The sequence below is a fragment of the Giraffa tippelskirchi genome, chromosome 5 (assembly GCF_054371585.1).
Source record: "Giraffa tippelskirchi isolate mGirTip1 chromosome 5, T2T-mGirTip1v1.2.pri, whole genome shotgun sequence".
NCBI classification, from domain to species: Eukaryota; Metazoa; Chordata; class Mammalia; order Artiodactyla; family Giraffidae; genus Giraffa; species Giraffa tippelskirchi.
The window spans coordinates 18145902-18168043 of record NC_137279.1 but is presented as its reverse complement, the minus strand read 5'-3'; the positions used below and the strand labels follow the sequence as shown (position 1 = coordinate 18168043).

General features: G+C 40.5%; 1 protein-coding gene across 1 annotated transcript in view; it reads right to left on the bottom strand.

The window, feature by feature from the left end:
* STX6 (syntaxin 6) overlaps positions 1 to 22142 on the bottom strand; it is a 48374-nt gene that overhangs the window by 13565 nt on the left and 12667 nt on the right. Inside the window, exons 2-6 of the mRNA XM_081485828.1 lie at positions 15775 to 15944; positions 14553 to 14647; positions 4933 to 4995; positions 1879 to 2004; positions 537 to 643 (exon numbers count right to left, since the gene is read on the bottom strand). Coding sequence (XP_081341954.1) covers positions 537 to 643; positions 1879 to 2004; positions 4933 to 4995; positions 14553 to 14647; positions 15775 to 15944 — 561 coding nt within the window. The remainder of the gene's footprint in view (positions 1 to 536; positions 644 to 1878; positions 2005 to 4932; positions 4996 to 14552; positions 14648 to 15774; positions 15945 to 22142) is intronic.

The following is a 22142-nucleotide window of genomic DNA, read 5'->3' as shown; positions in this document are numbered from 1 at the left end:
GGAAAAACAAATCCAGTTATGTTTTCTTGTGCCTTTTTCTAGGAGAAGACTTTTTCATTGTAGGAGATTTTTTTATTAGTTGGAATTAAACTTGTACTTTTTTCCCCATAAAATCAAAATTTAAGATATAGAGCAAAAAGTTCCATTTAATGTAGCAGGCAAGGCATGCGATGCTGAAGTTAAGTTAGCCCATGTCCTATCCTCTTTGGGACAAAAAATCTCCATGGAGCTTACACAGCCCTAACAGTTTCACATTCTTATTCCCAACAACACTTGAAGTCAGCTGTTCAGGGGAATTGATACCTCTTTTGCAGATGTTTAAAAATACTAATAACTTTGCCTAAACCTTCTTGAAAATTGTATCAGACGGATTTGCCTTTTTTGGAGAGGCTAGTCTGCAAAACAGAGTAAAGATGCAGCTAGAAACAAAACAATTTTGGCTTTACTAGCCATGTAACTGGCAGGCTCTTCAGGGGTCTCCTAAGATGGCTCTTTCCTTCACCTCTCTGTGGCGAGAGGGGCATCCCAGTACTCACACGGCCTGCTCCTCCAGCTCCCCTCCAATGCGCTGGGACATGTTCTTCAGCACTCCGATGCTGCCAGAGACCAGCTCCAACTGCTCATCCTGCTGTTCCACAATCAGCTGGTGCCAGAGAAATGGGAAATAAGCAATTAAAATCCATCTTACCTGGTTCCAAGCCCAGCACTCGAGCAGCTGCTAGCTTCTTTGCCAACTAGGGACAATTCACATTCAGAAGCAAAGCCCAGAAATCAAAGGACCAGACCGTCCGCCTCAGAGAACACGCTGCTCAAAAGGCTGGGCTGTCAAGCTACTGATATCTCCTGCTGATCCAACTTGTGAAACAGTCAGTGGGGCTCAAAACCACCCAGAGAGATTTACCCTGGTTGGCTGAAGTCCAGCAGAGGACAGACAATGGCCAAAAGCACCTGTGCAGTGACCAAGGACATGTGGGGATGCTTGGGAAGAGGAAGCCCGCTGCCAGGGTCAGGGTCTCAATTGGCAACAGCCGGCCACAACTGAACTGTAAGAGAAAGTCTGGCAGGTCTCTGGACACAGGAAAACCATACACATGGAGTCCTTTGCTCCCTCCTCCAGGACACATTAGAAGAGGCTCTGTGGCAGTAAGCTACCTTGTAGGCAACTTCTGAGCACAAGTTACTTTTAGTTGTGTTGTAGTAGCTTCACTTTTTATTGAAGAAAAAAAGAAAGTTTGCTTGGTTAATAGCAATTTAAGTAGACAAATGGTTAAGCAGACGTACTAATGGAAAAAGACCAACACATATACAAAAAACACAGTATTTAAGAACCAATAGTTTTGATGGGGTGATAACGCTCAAATCCCCAGACATTTTACTGTTAGCTTCCTTTAATTAATACAAATCAAAAGCAACCACACAAATGTAATCAACCTCACTTTCCTTCTACTCCTTAACCTCCACCAAAGCAATGACTTTTACATCTAATGACACCAACAATTTTCAATGAAAAAACAAGGACTCAATTTTTCTCAAAGTGCCTTTGTTGAAATGAACAAAAAGCTGGGCACAGAAGCGGAGGCTGGGGAAGAGGCTGCTGTGTTTTTCAATCAATGGCCTCCTTTGTCAGTTGCGGGTGTCTGGTCTCCTTATCCTACGAGGTCTAATCAAGCTTGGTTCTCTTGAAACTGTCATGCTCTGAAAGGCATCTTAAACACCCTTTATGTATGCAGCCATACATAAAGTCACACAGGTAGACTCCGGCAGCTGTGGGGCTAGCTCTGGCCCATCCTGCCTGTCATGAGCAACAGAGCCCTGGCTGGCAGAGGAGTGAGGAGGGTGGTGCTTGGCCTCCCACCTCCCTGTCCTCCACTCAGGTACCTGCTGCTGTGCCTGCTGCTCCTCGATGAAATGGGAGTTGGCCAACTGGAGCTCCCGGTCGAGGCGCCCATATTTATCCGTCGTTCCAGTGCTCCAGTTCTGTCCGCCACTGTCTCCTAGCAGGGCCTGTGAAAGCAGGGCCAGGGGAAGCAGAGCGGGAGGAACAAACCGTTACTCTCACTAAACAAGGGCCCCATCACCATGATATAACGAGTTTTCCCACTGCTCATAAGCTGTCTTTCCAGGGGTCAGCTCTTTATGCAGTGGTGCAGGCTGGTGCCTGCGGAGTACAAATGAAAGAATGCCACGAAGGGCACTTTCTATGGACTCACAAATGAACTCTGTCCCATTAAAAATGCAAGTGAGAGTCAACTTTAAAGCAATCTTACAGCCCCTCTGTGCACTGTTTTGTGGATCATAAAGCACTTGTTCTCCTAGGACCAGCTCTTCCTAGCACCCTTGGAATTTCACTGGAGACCTGTTGAAGGTTCTAGTCTAACTGATTCCAGACACCTAGAGTCCTTTCTATTTAAGTATGACCAAGGAAATTTTTGGTGTTCGGAGGAGGGAGGAGATAGTTCCCTAAAGTGACAAGAAACTAAGCCATAGGCCCTCATACACTGAAGGCGTAAGAACCACCAATGTCTGCTCAATGTGACCCACAGATAAATCCCAATGCCCTTCAGCAGAACTAAAAGGCTAGAGGTTTCCCAGATGGAACAAGGGTTGCTTCAGCAGGCAGCATGGCCACAGTGGGGGCCTGACCCTGATAACTCTAGCAAGGGTTGGCCCTGATGTCAGCTCTCCACCCGGGCCCCCAGAGGCCAGGGTCGAGTTTCCTAGTATGAATTTGAGGAATTCTGTAGTCAGAAAAGGATAAGTTTGGGAATGTCTTCCTTCATTCAAGAGGCCAGCCAGGAATATGAGCTGACCCTGCCTGGGATCCCCACAAGCCTTTTTAACCAAAGAACTGGACCAAGCTAGTGACTAGGATTCTTCTATCTTGTAGACCTGCCAAAACTTCTTACCAGGTACTCTTTAGCTTTGGAACTGTTAAAAGTCTAACTGATTACTTGGTTCTCTGTCTGCAAAGCCCCTCAATACCCACACTAGCCTTGCCTGACTTTCAGACATGAATTCAGTCAAATGGCCACATTTCAGAGGCTACCTTCAGGGAAGTTCAGGATGTATCTTGAGTTCTGAGGCAGATATGAGAAGAGGACCAGGATACCTGAGAACTTCCAGAGCCTTAGTCAAGAGTCTGGATGGTGACTGTCTCTGGTGTAAAGCAGACATAAGGTTTTGGGGGGATGGTTCTGCCCCCATCTGGTCGTGGGGCTGTTAAGACTGAAAGGATCCTGCTTGTTTTGATGCAAAGACTCTAATGACTCTATGGTGGACACTGGGGCCTCATGACAATTTTTTCAAGGTCAAAAAAAGGCTAGAGTGCATCATTAGGCTATGGATAGAGAACCGGAGCTCCTGGGGCCACAGTCATGGCTATTTTTTCCTAGCTTATCCATGGTCTACACTTGGGTAGACATACGGCATGCTGTTAAGAGTCACCCGTGAATCTGTTTAGATTCCCTTGGTCTGACCTCCAGGAGTTGGTTAGTGAGAAAGATGGAGAGAGGGCCCACCCAGAGCACCGGGGACCAGCCTGAGTGTAGGTGCCAAAGCAGGAGGCCCTGGCTTTGTGAAGATCAGCCCAGCACCTGGTGCTGGAAGCAGCAGTGAGGTGGACTCTGCCCATGTGGGCACTTACAGAACTCTGCCCACCTTCCATTCCTTGAATGCCTGTGACTCGAAGACATTTTGTTGTAGTTTAGTTGCTAAGTTGTGTCCAACTCTTGCAATCCCATGGACGAGCCCACCAGGCTCCTCTATCCATGGGATTTCCCAGGCAAGAATACTGGAGTGGGTTACCATTTCCTATTCCAGGGTATCGTCCTGTCCCAGGGATCGAACCCTTGTCTCCTGCATTGGCATGTGAATTCTTTACCACTGAGCCACCTGGGAAGCCCAAAGACATTTTACTCATTGCCTAAAACAAAATTCCCAGCCATAGTCAGAAAAGCTATGCATAAACACACATTTCATTTATGTTAGTTCACTAGCTTTTCCAAGAGTCAGTGCCAGATGGGATGGCTAGCTAATGTCTTTTCCTGTCTGCACTGTTACAAGCAAGGAGGGTGGATGGGGGAAAAAAAACAATAACAGTGACTTGGAAAATGGCATGTGGGGGAAGAAGACATGAAAATTAAGTTAGGAGACATTTAGAGAGTCCTCTTCCCTTTTCAAGCTTTTAGAATATTTGTTTTCAAAATTAAGTGGGTCAAGAAACACCTATAGGTATAAAGTGAAGAGTACATCATAAACTACTGATTCCTAGTTAATTAAAAATGGTGAGCTGTTCTTCAATTATCAGCCTACTAAATTCAAGGACTGGGTCTCCTGTAGCTTTTATTTTTGATGTGTCAGTATCTGGGCTTTGGTTTCTGAAATTTATTGGGTTTCATAATTTATTTGTAATAACTTAAAAAAACTGGACCTCACATCAAAAAAAAAAGATACATAAAACACTGAAAGATTTAACACATATTTAAGTTTCCTCAAATGCTTTATGTAAAGTTTCAATCATTAAATGTCTAGAGCGTTCTACACATAGGCAGCTAGAAATCTAAAAAAGAGAAGAGAAAAACTGTGACACAATCCCTCCCCACTCACAAAGAAGCTTGAGGTCCAGCAGAGAAAATGACAAGAAAGCAAGCAATTACAGCTCTTAACGGAGCGCCTGGCACACAGAATGTGCTCAACAGGTGCAGAATAAATGGCCTGTGGCAAGGGCTATGAGGTACACAGAGGGTGCAATGAGAACCCAGAGCAAAGAACCAGTGGGTATGGCGGGGGAGGGGGGAAGGCCGCTGCCAACATCACTACGGGCTCAGCACACAAGGTCTTCTGCTTGAATACATTATACACAGATGTCAGAATTTTTAAAGTCCAAGTATCTGTGTATTTTCTGTGATACTGTATATTCCAATGTTTACTCACCTGTCTATTTTTCCTTTCAGCTAATGCCTGCACAGATGAAGTTGACATCTGATCCTTCATGTCCTAACGAGATAAGGAGAAGACCAGAAAACAAATGAACATCCTTAAACAAAACTGTGGTTAATATTCTGCACACTAGCAAAATATATACAATTCATTATTAACTTTTTAAACAAAAAGGCAGTATTTTTTGCCTTCTATTTCCAGTCTCAAAAATAAAGGAAATAAAGAGAAGGACATCCCCTTAAAAAGAGGTAACCTGGATACTAAATTTAAATATAAGGAAAAGAGAAAGTATTTCCTGGGTACCTACCACAGGCCAAAACACTGTTAAACACGTACACATAAGATCACTATGTGATCTATCCAAAATGACCCTATGAGGCTGGTATTACCTTCATTTTACAGTTGATGAGACTAAGATCCAAAAAGATTAAGATACTTTCTCAAGGTCACACAGCCAGTAAATGGCAATCCTGGGTGTACACACAAAAGCTTGTGTTCAACGCCTGTAACTCCCAGTATGTGCTGCCCTTACTCTGTCAGTCATGTCTGACTCTCTGCGACCCCATGCTCTGTAGCTCACCAGGCTCCTCTGTCCATGGGTTGCCATGCCCTCCACCAGGGGATCTTCCCAACCCAGGGATCGAACCCAGGTTTCCCGCATTGCAGGTGGATTCTTCACCATTTGAGCCACCAGGGAAGCCCAAGAATACTGGAGTGGGTAGCCTATCCCCTCATCAGGGGAACTTCCTGACCCAGGAATTGAACTGGGGTCTCCTGCGTAGCAGGCAGATTCTTTACCAGCTGAGCTACACGGGAAGCCCATCTTCAAGTATAATACATGTAAAAAAAAATACATACTTTAAAGTATACTTACCATTAAACACCAGAGAATACTTTCAAATAGTGATGAACAGGTCACTTTATTTCTGAGTTGGATTCATGGGACATATAGACTATTTCTAACACCAGTGTTTTCCAGAGTGGTATAAAAAAAATTTTTGTATGGAAAGAAAAAGGAATGTACCCATTACTTAATCTAATGCAAAATACTTTATTAAATATGAGCCATCAGCTGCATATTTAACTACAACCCAATATACCTTAAAATGATTTCAGCTAAGTACATGATTACTATAAGTTTTCTTTAAAAAAAAAAAAAAAGGATGCCAAAATATTCTTTTCTGTTGGCTCACAGGCTACTTTAGAGGTGCAAACATTGATGTATTAGGCTTTTACAAACTTCTTGCAGGATGCATGACAAGGGAATGATAGATGAGGGTGCCACAGCTTTCCTAATTCCTACTATGAGAAGTTTGATAACCACTTCGCTGCAACCTTCAGTCTGCCCGGTCCCTCACTCAGCAGATACTGACTGATGTGTGCCAGCACACAGCAGTGATGATACGGACAGGGCCCCTGCCTGACAGAGCTCACATCACGGTGGACAAGAAGCAAATGGCAATCACACACACACTTCAACAAGGTGACGACCATTCTGGAATGAAGGGAGTCAATGGGGCTGAAATCCAGTGGGTGAGCGCCACTCTAGAAAGACAGGGATGATACCTGATCAAGACCTAAGGGCCTAGAACGAGCCCACCACAGAACAAGCCCAAAGCCGGAGAATTCCAGGCAAAGGAAACAGCAAGCTCAAAAGCCTGCAGGCAAAATGGCTCAATGGTTTAGCTTTTGAGAAGGAAGACCCGTTGCTGAAGGAGCCACTACGTGCTCGGAGCTGGACAAGGCCGACCAAACAGGCAAGGGCCATCAAGGTGCTTAAAGTTTATACAGAAGCAGTGATTGGCACACTAGTCCTGTAAAGAAGTAGATATTAAATATTCATCCTTTGTCATGTTTTTTAAACCACCCTTTAAAAATAAATGTAAAACCATTCTTAGATTTCATGGGCCACAGAGTGCAGGCCCCTGTTCTAAGGCAATGGGAAGCCTTAAAGTATTTTGAGAAGGGCTGTGCAGTATTCTGGGTCATGTTTTAAAAGATCACTCTGGTTATTCACTGGGAAAAATGTTGGCAATTAAGCAGAGCAGAAGTGAAGAGATCATCTTACTGTCACACATTAAAGTGCTGCCCACGATGGGAAAGAAGTGCCCTGATGGTGGGAGCCTTCAGCAAGAGGGCACGGGAGCCCTTGGATGTGATCTTGGGCAAGTAGGTATGGCATTTGAGGGTACTCCACCTGGAGTCCAGTTAACCCATTAATGCTAGGATTCTTTACCTAGTTCATCTGTTCACAAACCTCAAAAGAAAAAAAAAAATGCTACCCATAGAAACTGAGAAAAATTTACTTGGTAATTAAAAAAAGTATTCACCATAAAGATCCAGATACTGGTATATTTAAAACAAGGGAAACAATGATATAAGCCATATTTCTTAAATGTTTGAGATTTACCTGAGTCAGTCACCTGAAGTATTATTAAAAATGCAGGTCCATGGCCCCCACTCAGACCTACTTACTAAACGAGACTTTAAGGAACAGTTTAACAAGCCTCCCAGATGAGAAGCTGTTTGACAAGCTCTGATCCACACAAATTATAGAAGCCTTCAAAGGAGACCATTATGCTATTACCTCCTGGATTGCAGGATTCCTTTTCTAATTGTCAATTAGAATTTAAGATGACATTCTGCTTTTCAATCAAACAATATGAATAGTATAATCTCACTTATTTATTATATGTCAGTAATGACACAAAGCAAATATCTGAATTGTTTACTGGCTGGGACAATATATGCTTTTGAAAAATGCATTTAGGGGGACTTCCATGGTGGTCCAGTGGTTAAGAATCCATCCTGCAATGCTGGGATGTGGGTTCAATCCCTGGTCCAGGAACTGGGATCCCATATACCCTGGACTTACTGAGCCTGCACAGTGCAACTAGTGTCCATGTGCCCCAGTGAAAGATCCTGCCTGACGAAACTAAAACCCAACGCAATAAATAAATTAAAAAATATTTAGAAAAATACAGTCAATACACTTTATAATAGCCTTTTAAAAACACTGAACACTGTGTGTGTTAGTCACTCAGTCTTGTCCGATTCTTTGTGACCCCATGGACCGTAGCCTGCCAGGCTCCTCTGTCCATGGGATTCTCTAGGCAAGAATACTGGAGTGGGTTGCCATGCCCTCCTCCAGGGGATCTTCCTAACCCAGGGATCAAACCCGGGTCTCCTGCATTGCTGGCAGATTCTTTACCATCTGAGCCACCAGGGAAGCCCCCTATTGAATACTACTTGCATAATAAAAATAGCAGCACACCTGTATGGGAAAAGTGACTTTGAAGTTCTAGTTGAACTCTGAACATTATCTGTAGAATGTATTTTTGCTATTAGAAGGTAAGACAGTGAGGGGGGAGTCATGACTGTAAAGGTACACAAGAGGGTTTCTGAGGGTTGCTGGGAATGCTCTGGAATGCTTCCAGGTGTTACTTCCATGGTTGTGATCAGTTTATAAACTCTTCAAGCTGTATACTTGGGGTGTAAATACTTTTCTATACAGGTGTATACGCTTTTCTATACTGTTATATAATTTAATAAAAATGTTAAAAAAAAAAAAAAAAACTACTGCTCCTGAACAATGGCTGGAAGGTAAACCAACCCTCTGAAAATAAAATTGGCATTTTGTATTAACAGTTTTGATATTTGTAACAAATATCCACTGCCTTGACCTAGCAATTCTAATAGGATTTACTTAAGGAAATAATATAAAATATATACCAAAACAGATATACAAAGATGTATACTGCAGTTTTGTTTATAATATGAAAGAATAAATAAGCACCATATCCAAGCAAGAGAATAGTAACTGATAGTAAACCCATACAAAGTAATATCTTGTATCAGGCATTACTTAGGAAGAGAGTTCAGTGAACAATTCACAGAAAAATACAAACTATCAAACATGAAAAGATGCACTAATACACTAATGCATTAATAATCAAAGAAGTACAAGCTAAGAAATATTTTTCCCAGTTAGAGTGGGTAAGATGAAAAAGATGAACACTACTTAGTGTTGCCTAAGGTATTAGGAAATATAGAATATGCACTTTGCTATTAAGAAATATCACTGATAAGGTCTTGATACTTTGAAAATATTTATCTATGTTTAAAATGTGAATTTTCATTGAACTTTTTAGTACTTAAATATCCAGGATATGCTCACAAAGATAGTTCCTGAAGTATGGTTTGTAATTGCCAAAAAACTAACCACATAAATACGTACCAACAGGGTCAATGATCAAACAAATCGTAATAGAAGCAGGTTAGAGAAGAGAGCATAGTCTCTCACGTCAAAGACCTGGGTTCAAGCTTAGTTATGCTTTTTTAAAAATTATGCAAGGTTGGACAAATTACTGAATTTTTCAAAGTGTTTATTTCTTCTATATAAGATAGTATTTTATAGGGTCATTGTGATAAAGTATGCAACTATGAAAAAGAATACTCTAAATCTACTCTGTCCAATAGCTGTCGGCCAACTACGGTTATGTACTGAGCACGTCAAATGGAGTTAGTGCAATGGAGGAATTAAACTTTTGACTTAATTTTAATTAATTTAGATTTAAATTTAGTTACTGGAAAACTCACATATGTCTGAAAAATCTGTGTATTTTCCAGTAAATCAACCTTTTCAACTGTAAGTTTTATAAACTCTAAATACAGATGAAGTATCTCCAGTGAAAAGTTCACTTTTGAATTGAGATATGCTTTATAAAATACATGCCAAATTTGTAAGTTTAAGTAAAAAATTTTTTAAAACTTTATAGAAATCGCAATTATTTTTATACTGATTACATGTTTAAGTAACAGTCTTCTGGATATACTAAGTTAAATAAAATATATTAAGCGTGTTGTTCATTCAGTAAGTCATGTCTGATTCTTTGCGATCTCGTGGACTGCAGCACACCAGGCTTCCCTGTCCTTCACTATCTCCTGGAGTTTTGCTCAAACTTATGTCCATTGAGCTGGTGATGCCTTCCAACCATCTCATCCTCTGTTGCGTCCTTCTCCTTACCTGTTTATTTTTTAAATATGACTACTAGAAAATTAAAGATAGCTTGTACTTTAGTATTTCTATTAGACAGCATGTATCTGTATTGATATAAAACTATGTCCACAATATTTTTTCATATAAAAAATTACAGACTAATATGTCATTTCTTTAAAAAATATATTTCAATTTCATTTTATAGAAATGGCTAGAAAAATATATAAAACTGATTTTTTTAGAGAGTGGAATTATATAATGGAGGCAAATTTTCACCTTTCTTAATCATCAAAATTATTTGCATTTTTTAAAAGTACAGATTTTTAATTTTAAAACTTAAAAACGCTTATGATTACATACCAATATAATCACAACCACATACAAATAAAATAAAGTTCTGTTTTTGTGCTGTATTTTGAGTTTAGGTTTCTTTTTCTATTTTTTCTTTTTGCAAAATTTTTCCAATTCTCTTTAAAAGCATGTGTGTGCGTGTGCTCAGTCGCTTCAGTTGGGTCCAACTCTTAGCGACCTCACGGACTGCAGCTGTCAGGCTTCTCTGTTTATGGGATTTTCCAGGCAGGAATACTGGAGTGGGTTGCCATGCCCTCCTCCAGAGGATCTTCCCAATCCATGGATCAGACCCACATCTCCTGTGTCTCCTGCATTAGCAGGCAGGTTCTTTACCACTAGCAACATCTGGGAAGCCCTTAAAATGGGCATGTATTACTTCAATGAAATACACATTTAAAAGTTCCCATTTTTAAGTTTTCCGTTTAATAAAATATGTGTGTATGTGTGGGTGTGTGTTAGCTCCGACAGTCAGTGACCTCAACAGCTGTGTGGTGTGCACCCTGTGTGTGGCATGGCAGAAGACAAAGAGCGGTGGCTTTCACTTTCAGGATGGTCCTTTCTCTATGCAGGGTAAAAGCTGCCAGATACCAGGCCACAGATCACCTTCTTATTGGGATTTGGGATTTTAAGTTACATCACTAAACAGTTTTGAGTATTTTGTAACACCTGTCATGCCAAAAACATAATTAAAACTCATCTTCTTTCTAATGTAAGAAGTTTAGAATAAGCAGTCAAGAAGCAGTTAGTATTGATAAAATATGGGTCACTAGTCAAAAAAAACAACAAATAAATGAAACAACTTGCTGTTCATGCTCCTCTTCCCATTTTGTGCCATCTTCCAAGCTGAGTGAATAACACACTGCTTTAAACCCCAGTGCTTCCCGCTCAGAGGACTCACATCCCAACGTCATTTGTAGTGACACAGTATGCCGCATCCTTTTTGATTAACCAAAGCCATTTCTATCATGACTTATAACTGACTATAAACAATTCTTAGATTTGAAGAGATTGGATTTTTGAGAGGGGGTGCTATAGTTTTGATTGCCTTTGAAAGTTCAAAAAGTTGCAGACTGTTAGTGAGGATCATTTACTTGTTAAAAACTGAGATCCAGAGAGGCTAAATGACTTGCCATGCTGAAAATTTACTGAGGTCTCAGCTGAGCCTAGAACTCAGGTCTTCTCACTTCTTATTCACTATTTTGCCATTGACTTCAAAAACCTTTCATTATTAAATTAACCCAACCTCACTTCTGCAATAGATCTCCATAACACAAACATATCACATGTGAAATCTCTGATGTATAGGCGACTCCACAAACGTAAAAATGATTACCTCAAAAATACCAAGGCTATATACACAAAAACATGAATGTTTCTTTGGGCTCTCCTGGTGGCTCAGAGGGTAAAGAGTCTGCCTGCAATGTAGGAGACCCGGTTCGATCCTTGGGTCAGGAAGATCCCCTGGAGAAGGAAATGGTAACCCACTCCAGTATTCTTGCCTGGAGAATCCCCATGGATAGAGGAGCATGGGGGGGCAACAGTCCATAGGGTTGCAAAGAGTTGGACATGACTGAGCGAATTCACTTCACTTTGCTTTCTTTAGTAAAAAACTGCTGCTGCTGCTAAGTCACTTCAGTCATGTCCGACTCTGTGTGACCCCACAGACGGCAGCCCACCAGGCTCCCCTGTCCCTGGGACTCTCCAGGCAAGAACACTGGAGTGGTTTGCCATTTCCTTCTCCAATGCATGAAAGTGAAAAGTGAAAGTGACGTCGCTGAGTCGTGTCGACTCTTTGCGACCCCATGGACTGCAGCCCACCAGGCTCCTCCGTCCATGGGATTTTCCAGGCAAGAGTACTGGAGTGGGGTGCCATTGCCTTCTCCAAAAAACTGCTGGCAAGACTTAATAAAAACTGCACAAACTAAAAAGGCACTTGGAAAAACATACACAAGAATGTTTAAATAAAAATGACTTATTAAAAAGCAAAAACAGTGGACATTAATTGAGAAGAAACCCAGAGAAAGGTTTAGTTCTTCAGACAGAACAGCTACAAAAAATGTATAACATATCACTGCCTGCCGGAAGAAGGAGAAAGTACAATTGGCACAAACTGGATCAAAATGCATTCCTTTAAGCAACTGAATGAAATCTAACTGATAATGGTAACAAAGGAGCTTGCATAAACTTGTGGTCCTAATCTGAGCTTGGTCTTGTGTTTCATTTTCACAAAATGCTAACTCTCTGAACCCATGCTATCACTGTCCTTGAAATGGAACTCAGAGAGCTCTGGATACAAATATGTCTAGTTGAATGTAATAATACTAAACCAACACAATGCTTTAAAAAAAAAATCAAGTTAGTGTCAATTACCACTTCCTTTTCTTCCACAAAACCTCAACTAGAATTTATTAAAATCAGAGAAGCAAAAAATCAGTTAGGTACTATTAACCCACCACTGGCAAATAGTAACAGCTTCCAAAAAGGAATTACAAATTAGAAGGAGGATCAAAAACTCTAAAACATTCGGTTGGATCACACCATTGAGTCTAGTTTAGCTCTCAGCTCTAAAAGGACTCTGCAACTTTGTGAAGTATAGATGATTTAGAATACTTATTTCAAAGAACATACTTTAAAAAGCTTTTCAAATACTAGAAAATGAACTTTGGATTACACTTTCAATTATACCAACTCACTTAACTTTTACTGTATTGACCTCTGAATTTCAATGCGCAGAATTTAAGTACTACCTTGCAGAAAAAACAAATATAATGATTAAAGTCAAGAATATATGCATCACTGCAAGGCATCATTTAAATATCAACATCTACAGAAGTCATCTTCAGAAAAACCTATCACAAAAAATTTAAACAGCATACACTATATTTATAAAGAAAGTAACTGGGAAATTGTTTACCTTACCAAAAATATACCACCTAACAACAGGGCTTCCTTATCAGAGTATCCTCTGAACTGGCTAGAGACTAGGAATGTCTAACGCAAATGTTCACTGTGTAGATGGGGTGTACATGCCTGCTCAGTCACTCAGCAGTGTCTCTGCCACCCCACATGGACTGTAGCCCCCAGGTTGCTCTGTCCATGGGATTTTCCAGGCAAGAATACATGAGTAGGTTGCCATTTCGTCCTCCAGAGGATCTTCCCAACCCAGGGATCAAACCCACATTTCCTGAGTCTCCTGAATTGGAAGGCCGATTCTTTACAACTGAGCCACCAGGGAAACCCATAGATGGGGCTCCTAGATGTAAAAAGGTTACTACTTCATTAAAACATGGGTTTATTTCTAAACAATTTTTAGGTATATGGATACAGAAAGGCAACTAATGAGTAAAGCAAGGAACAAGAATCTTTTAAAGCTCAGTGATAACCTACCATTTGAAATAATTTCAAAAGGAAATCACATGACACAGAGTCTTTGGCAAACACATAGCAAGGTTCCTGCCTAAGATGACTCTTAAAAAGCCATATGTTAGCACTGGTATGATCCCAAGTCTTTTTATTCAAGGAAGCTGCTTTCTAGTACATATGTTAAAGACAGCTGGTTCTCTTACATCTAGTTATGCTAATCAACTGGCTTAGCCATATAGTTTCAAAAGACAAACATATCTTAATGATATTTCACTTACATGCTATTTTCTCTCAGGTCTTTTCAACAATAGGTTAATATCTCAATAATCTGAGACTAAAGATTTTTTTCCCTTGGATTGATTTCTTACAGGCTGATGATTGCTTGCTTGCTCTGGATAACTCCCGAAAGGCTGTCAAGCAGTTGTATATAGAAATGTCAGTAACTGGGTTGCAAGAGTTCCAGAAGCAATTCAGATGGTAGAAGAGGCCGCCATCCAAACCCAGTAAGAGCACTCTTCACAATGAAAAGCGATTACCGATCAATCAGGAAACCAAATGGTTTCTACCATAGCGGTTCTTCTTTTTGTCTAGGAACATAGCATACTAAGAAATAAAGAGGAAAAAATACAACTGGTCTGGAGGAGTGAGACGGATGGACAGGAAGGACACAGTAACCTTCCCAAAGCCAGCAGTCTACTCCCTCATTTTTGCTCTAAGAAATAAGCCTGATGATACTAACAACAGATTTCTTTTCCATCAGAGAAATTATATGTGGAAACTGTCATTTAACTCATTTAAAAAGGAGTTTCAAAGTTGACCTAGTAGTTCATATTAACAGAAAGAGTTTGGAGAGGTCTGGCTTTTTCTTGCACAAGTAACACGATAAGATTTCATTCCTTACCCTGACAACCTGCCGAGTACTTGTGATGAAGGCTTTTCTTATACTCAATTCGGTTGCATCGAGGTTGAATTTCCTAGGATTTGCTTCAACTATGCGTGGGTCAAAAAGTCAAGGTAAAGCAATTTCATCAGCAAAAACCTAACAACCAACATCAGTGTTAAACCACAGATCTTTCACAGGCAAGCAATAAAATCTGGCCCAATTTCTGAACACACAGTCAACTTACACTGATCATCCTCAAACTTTCTCTGCCCACAGCTATACAAGGGTCCTTGTGCCCCAAGGCAGAGGTGACCTGCCTGGGTTCACTACAAACCCATGGGTGTCCGGCCACAGCTGAGCTAGGCTCTTCCACATGCCTGCCACTGTTTTGACTCCAGATCATCTTTCCCAGGACAGAGTTGAAAAAATGGCCATGTAATCCAACTTTTACAGTTCCCTGTTTCATCCATCGTATCAGTGAACTTACTTAACATCAATAGCATGACTTGGCATAATGGATCTGCTTTAGTAAGTGCAGTTTCATGGGACAAGATGCCTCTCTAATGCTCACTGGCACTGAACAGGAAAAAGTCTGGGGAAGGATTTTCTTTTGATCTCTAATTACCAATGTATGATAGTGGTCTGCATACACCTTCTCAAAATAATGACAGCTAACACTCACAGAAACTCTCTGTGGGGACTTCATGCAAGTCCAGTGGTTAGGACTTTGAGCTTCCAATGCAGGCATGCAGGGGGCACAGTCTGATCCCTAGCTGGGGAACTAAGATCCCACAGGCTGCATGACTCAACAACAACAAAAAAAGAAAGTTCACTGTGTCAGGCACCATCCTAAGCTCTTTACCGGATAAACTTTCAACAATGGTAGGAGCTAGGTACAACAATTACCTAATATTCTCCTGAAAAGCAAAGTGTCCAGAGTCACAATTAGTAACTAGCAGAGGCAAGACTTGAATATCCAGTCTGACTACAGAGTCCAAGCTCAAAGCCACTGCACTATGCAGCCTCTATGTTATAGAATCTGTCATGCACTGAAGCAGAATTTGATTGGTCTATCTTAGCCTCCTGGGCAATGATGTTTAAGTGTGCCATGGTACAAATAAGAGCAACATCAATCAATGATAAAAGGAAATAGCTAATCTATGTATTTGAGACATCTGAATGAAAACCTGTCCATGTGCCTGTTTGCCTTACGTGGCACAGATGCCTCAGAAAAGGATATTGATGGTTTCGTCAAGGTCCTCTAGGTCCCACTCTATGCTCCGGAGGTTGTTCCTCAGCTCGTTGGTGGTCCAGTCGATTTCTTCCCTCGTGGCTGTGGATGGGTCCTGGAGGAGCTCTGTCCATCTCTGAAACAAGCCCTGTGCAGTGTTGACTGCTTTCTGAACCTCTCTGTAACCAGGTGAAGGGAAAGGAGAGAAATGAGACAACGCTTACTATGAACAAGTTAATACTAGACTTGTGTTAACCATTACAATCAGATCCCACCCTCAGCAGCGAACCACCACTCCCCAAAGTGTTTCTAAGTTGTTACAGAAGGCTCTTCATGGACAAATATCAAAATTCAAAATTTTAAAATAATAGTCTGAGTATTATGCTTTCAGCTGATTCCAAAATAAAACAGCCACCACCTAAGCGCTATAATATCAAGTTTGTTCGTAAAGTCAAAATGCTAGCCGCACAGTCGTAACATTCTTTGAGACAACAGGCTGCTCTGTCGGTGGGATTTTCCAGGCAAAAATACTGGAGTAGGTTGCCATTTCTTTCTCCAGGGGATCTTCCCAACTCAGGGATCGAACCCGCATCTCCTGTGTCTCCTGCATTGGCAGGTGGATTCCTTACTGTCTGAGTACCAGGGTGTCCTTTAAATTTTATAAAGGACAAAATTTAATTTTTCTAACAGACCATACTTAAAAGTAGTCTAAGAAGCTATAATACAAATTAACTAAAGGACCATTAACATTCATACATGCTGCTAGTTGGTGCGAAGTAATTTGCATTCAGATGAAGATTCTAAAACAACTTTCTTTTCCTTGGGAAGACTGCTTGAAAGGTGGGTAGAAAAGGGTGGATAGAAGAGTTACTGTTACACAGCTTGTCTTTTAGAAGGTAAGTATTTTAACCTGAGACATTTTAAAATTCAAAACCTCATTAGAAGATTTCCCAACAGTATTAGCTTTAAATATCTCTATTGTACTTTCTACTGTGCACAGCAGACTAGTGTGCTTCAAGTTCAGGGGGTGAGACTAGGCCATTAAGTACTATGGTCTATTTTCTTTTAGATTATAGATACAGCCGCAAGGTCTTAAAAACCTTTCCCCCCACCATTGGGCCAATATCTACCATTAAATGTTATAAACTAATCCTACCATGTATAAAAGCCAAAAAGGAGTTGTTTTATAATCATGGTCTCTTGTGTACAAAGATTATAACCTTCATGCTCCTAAACTAAGATATCCTTCCATGATTTCTTAACCAACTCTTCCGGGTGTTCAGTCAGTGTGCTTGCTGTCTATGGCTTTAAAACAGGGAACTGCATGCATCCTATTCCCTCTGACATTTCAAGCATCAAGAGGAGACTAACAAAATGAAGAAAGGTACCTTATAATATCTTGGACTGTGAATACTGATGAGAGCTAAAAAGCTGAATGTTAAATACAGAATTACAGACACTGGATCCGGCTGAATAAATCACTGAGCTATGTGGCTAACAATAAATCTACCAAGAACAGTCTACTATGTTCACACCCAGTTCATGGGTTAAGCGAGTCCCCTCATTGTTCCTCTCACATCAGCCCTATGCTTTCAGTGCTAAAGAGAAACTTTATCTGAGACAAAAAGAGGAAGGACTAAGTAACTGAGATGCAAATCTACTATTTTTACTCTTTATTGAGGTTTCTGGCTGATCTGGTAAAGAAAAGGGCATACATTTTCCCATAATATGAAATACTTGGTGAAGGGAAGTTGGTGTTGAATACCTTCTCTGATAATAGAAGGCAGAGTTAAAAAGTTATTTAAGATGATACATCTCATTCTAAAGGACATAAAAAAAGTTATCTAAGATGATACATCTCATTCTAAAGGACATAAAAATTACCAGTTTTGTAAAGGAATTCTGAATTCCTTTTTGAAAACTAGAAGTCTCAGGCTGGAGCATACCACATTCTCCACCACCAACAGACAATGAGGATGCTGGAATTAAAACTCTTAAGCAGTGATCCATAAACTTTTGCTCTTCTGCACTTTTCAAAATTACTGAAGACCCCAAAGAACTTATTTTGATGTGGGCTCTTTAAATGTTGTCACGTACCATATTAGAAATTCAAACATATTTTAAAATATTTACCAATTAATAAAACATTACAATGAAATTACTGTATGTTAATGTTTTGCAAAAAATTTCTAAAACAAAAATATTTAGTGAGAAGACTGGCACTGACTCACATTTTTGCAAATCTCTTTAATATCTGGTTTAACAGTAGGACAGGTAGATTCTTACCACTGCTTTTACACTGACTGTTTACATACGTTTTGGTTGAAGCATATGACAGAAATCCAGCCTCATACAGATAAATATAGTTGGAAAAGGGAGGAGCACTTTAACAGTCTTTTCAGATAATTGTGGATATTCTTTCTTGACGCTCTAAGAAAACTCAACAAGTGGCAGTTTCTTAAAGCTTAGCGGCAACACGGAAGCTGAAACTGCACCAAAGACCTTGTGAACCCTCATACATTACAACTCACTGCTCCATCTTCTTATGACTGAATCTTTTACCCATCACATACTGGTCATTTACAAAGTATTATTTTACCAAGCATCAAAGATCTTCCAAATGCTGACTCATTTCGTTGCACAACATCCAAAATCATACAATAATATCACCACCAATCCCACCAGAAAAACTTAACTACTTGGGATCTGTAACATGATACAAGTTGAATCAAGCTTCCCAAAATTCTTTTTTAAAAAAAGGCTCTAATTTCATCATCCGTAAAAATACTCAGTTGTCTTCCAAGAAGTGACAGGTTCACCTCATTCATTTTTGAGAAAATCTCAAGGTTTTTAATGGATAATTTTGATCTTTGTGAGCATATTCAAGTCTCAATAACCAGTCTGCAAGTCATTCTTCGAAGAAAAAAATGAGATTCTGTGGAGGAAAAAGCGAGCTATTTCAGCTTGCAACTGCATCACAAAAGTGCCTGCCCTGGAGTCGGTCATCTTACAATACAGCAAAAGTGCCCCATGCACTCTTTCACGCTGTCACAAATATTAAAATGTGTACTGAGGCTGGGAGAAAACAACTGTGAGTTACCCTTCTGATTAAATAACTTGCATCTACAATATACATATATATATATATTAAACTCTTAAAACTTAAACAAATCCAATTAAAAATGGGCCCAAGGAAGACCCAGCACATTCTGAAATAAACAAATAAATCTTTAAAAAAGAAAACTGAGCTGATTTCTTAAAAAAAAGGGGGAGGGCAAAAGATTGGCACAGTCACTTCACTAGAGATAACATACAAGTGACAAGTAAGCACGTGAAATGATGCCCAATATCATTAGTCATTAGAAAAATGCAAAGTAAATCCATAATGAGCTACCACTACAAACTGAGAATGGTCTCACACAACCAACCGACAATGCCAAGTGCTGACCAGGTAGTGGAGTCACTGGAACTCTCATGGATTGCTGGTGGGAACACAAATTTGTACAGCCATTTTGGAAAACAGTGTAGTCGTTTCTTAAAATTAAACATACAAAACATACATTTACCATATGAACCAACAACGCCACTTCAAGATGACACAAAAACACACACACTCACACAACAACCTGCAAATTCTTACAGTGGTTTTAGTCATAATAGCCAAAAACTGAAAACAAGCCAAATGTCCTTCAACCAAGGAATGGACAACTCTGGTACACCTTCACAATGGAATGCTACTCAGCAATAAAAAGGAACAAACCATACCTACATGCAACAATAAGGACAAATCCCAAACATATTATGCAAAGTGTAAGAAGTCAGATGGACACACAATGTATGACTCCATTTCTGTAACACTATGCAAGAGGCAGAACTATAGGGAGAGAAAACAGATCAGTAGTTGCCAGGTGCTGGACATGGGGGGGACAGAGATAAACTTCTAGGGGTGATGGATCTGTCCTGCAACTTACTTGTGGAGGTGGTGGTTACTGACTACATGTATTTGGCAAATTTCATAGAAGTATACACTAAAAAGGGTCAGTTTTATTGTTGGCAAATCACAACTTTTAAAAAGTGAGGAAAAGTTGGGACTTCCTGGGCGGTCCAGTGGTTAGGACTCTGCACTTCCACCAGGGGCCCAGGTTTGATTCCTGGTTAGGGAACTAAGATCCCACAGGGTGCCCAGTACAGCCAAAAAAAAAAAGAGAAAGAGAGACCAACTATGCATTTTTTTTTTGCATTTTTTTACAAAAGGAAAAGTGTTACTGGGAATCAAGATTAGATAAATTATTATTTCTTTTACTGTTTCATGAAGAACAATCTGAAGGGAACATGATTCTCTTTTTTCTTTTTCACCATGAGGGAGGAATAGTTTTGGTGCCACTGCCTTGATTTAGGCAAAGGCACCAACAGTTTTACCTGCCACCACTTTTGCACCATCAGTTTAAATGTTAACATGATGGAAAAAAGTAAGTAACATCTGAGTAGCATCATGAAAAGCATAAGAAGCTGAGGGGCTCTTCTATGAAAGGATCTTGAGGTGGCCCCCACACTGGGATCCAAGGGCCATACTTTCATCACCACAACTTTAAAGATGCTGATGACTTGAGGGGAAGGAGGAGCAGGTGGGTGGATTCAATTCTAGCAACACAGAGTGAAATCAAAGAGTCCTAAAGCATGCAAGAACTTGAGCATGTCCTAAAAAAGAAATGAAAGAAATGGCAGGAATTAGAAAAATGCTACAAAGCGATCCCAGGATAACATTCAAAACCCCACAGGCCTGGCCAGTGACCTGGCTCGTATCACTCTCAATCTCTTATTTTTAAAAGAGGTTTCATTTTTAGTTTTCAAGTAGTAGCACAGACATAAGAAAGTCAAAGTAGTCTTATTTTACTTTTCTAAGATGTGTTTCAAGGGACCACAAATGTGGGAATGATCAGCAGTGGTTCTGATCTGAAAAGCCAGAGAACCTGTAGTATGTCAAAGAATCCCATCTTAATAGCATCTCATAGGGTCTCTCAAAGTTTATAACACCTCCCAATTTTTCTTCTTTTAATATCATTTCAGCTTAGTATTAGCCGGAAAAAGAAAGCATGAATGGAGAGAAAATGTGTGTCACAGACAAAACTTGTTTTTAAGCCAAATATTAATGGTACCCAGAATATCCAAAAGAACTTGGGATTTCTAAACAGTTTCAAGATACATGTAAGAAGTACAAGATGCTAACTAGTGACACAACCCACTCAACTCAGAACTATTTGTAAATATCTGGGACTAAATATTTAGAATCACCTGCATTCCAAGTAAACCAATGAACAGGACACAGGAGTAAATAACCAGGCCAGCTGTTTGGTATTTGGGAGACAGCAGCAATAGAGAAGAACTGGTGGAGCTTTCTTCACCTACTTTTTCAGGAAAGGTACAGGGGTTGTTTCTGCATGAATTGGTGTGCATTCCCACACATGTATTTGCACTATCCTCTGCTCATGGTTAGCGCCCACCACACACTGAGCCCCTGTGAGAAGCCCTGCGGCTGCCGACTCCTTAGTCAACGGTGATCTACTTTCATCCACGGTCTCCAGAAAGGTCAGAATCACAAGATACTGCCTCTTTTTCCTGTAGAGTCTGCTTTAGCTATTTTCAGGTTTTTCTTCCAAGTGCATAATGGGAATGATTGAAGTCTGATGCTCAGAACTTTCTACGAGGGGCCATGTATACCTTGAATTTCTGGAGTTCTTCAGCTTAGCTTCTTGGTACAGAGGCTTCCCTGATGGCTCAGACGGTAAAGTGTCTGCCTGCAATGCGGGAGACCCGGGTTCGATCCCTGGGTCAGGAAGATCCCCCAGAGAAGGAAATGGCAACCCACTCCAGTACTCTTGCCTGGAAAATCCCATGGATGGAGGAGCCTGGTGGGCTACAGTCCATGGGGTTGCACACGACTGAGCGACTTCACTCACTTCACTTCAGCTTAGCAATCTTCTTGGTAAGTAATAATCTGCTCAGGGACAGCTTTGGGTATCATGTCTGACACCATTTCAACAAAAATCTTGCTAATTGCTTCCCTAGGCATTACAGGTTTAGCTCCTGACCGGGAGAGATCTTTCAGTCCCTTGAAGGAGAGAGATGGCTAACTCCCACAGCGGTCAAGCAGATGCTACTCCCACATCTGCTGCAGATGCTTTGAAGTCAGTCTCGTCTCACACATTTCATGGATAACAAGAGTCACAGCATGGAAATACCAGGGAACAGGCTTTTCCCCTTGCTGTCCACCAAACAGCCCATCAAAATGATGAGCCCTGTCGCATTCTCATGGATAACAACTTCTATGACCACGTGAATGAAGGCTCTTCACTATGAGTCATACCAGGGCCCATGGG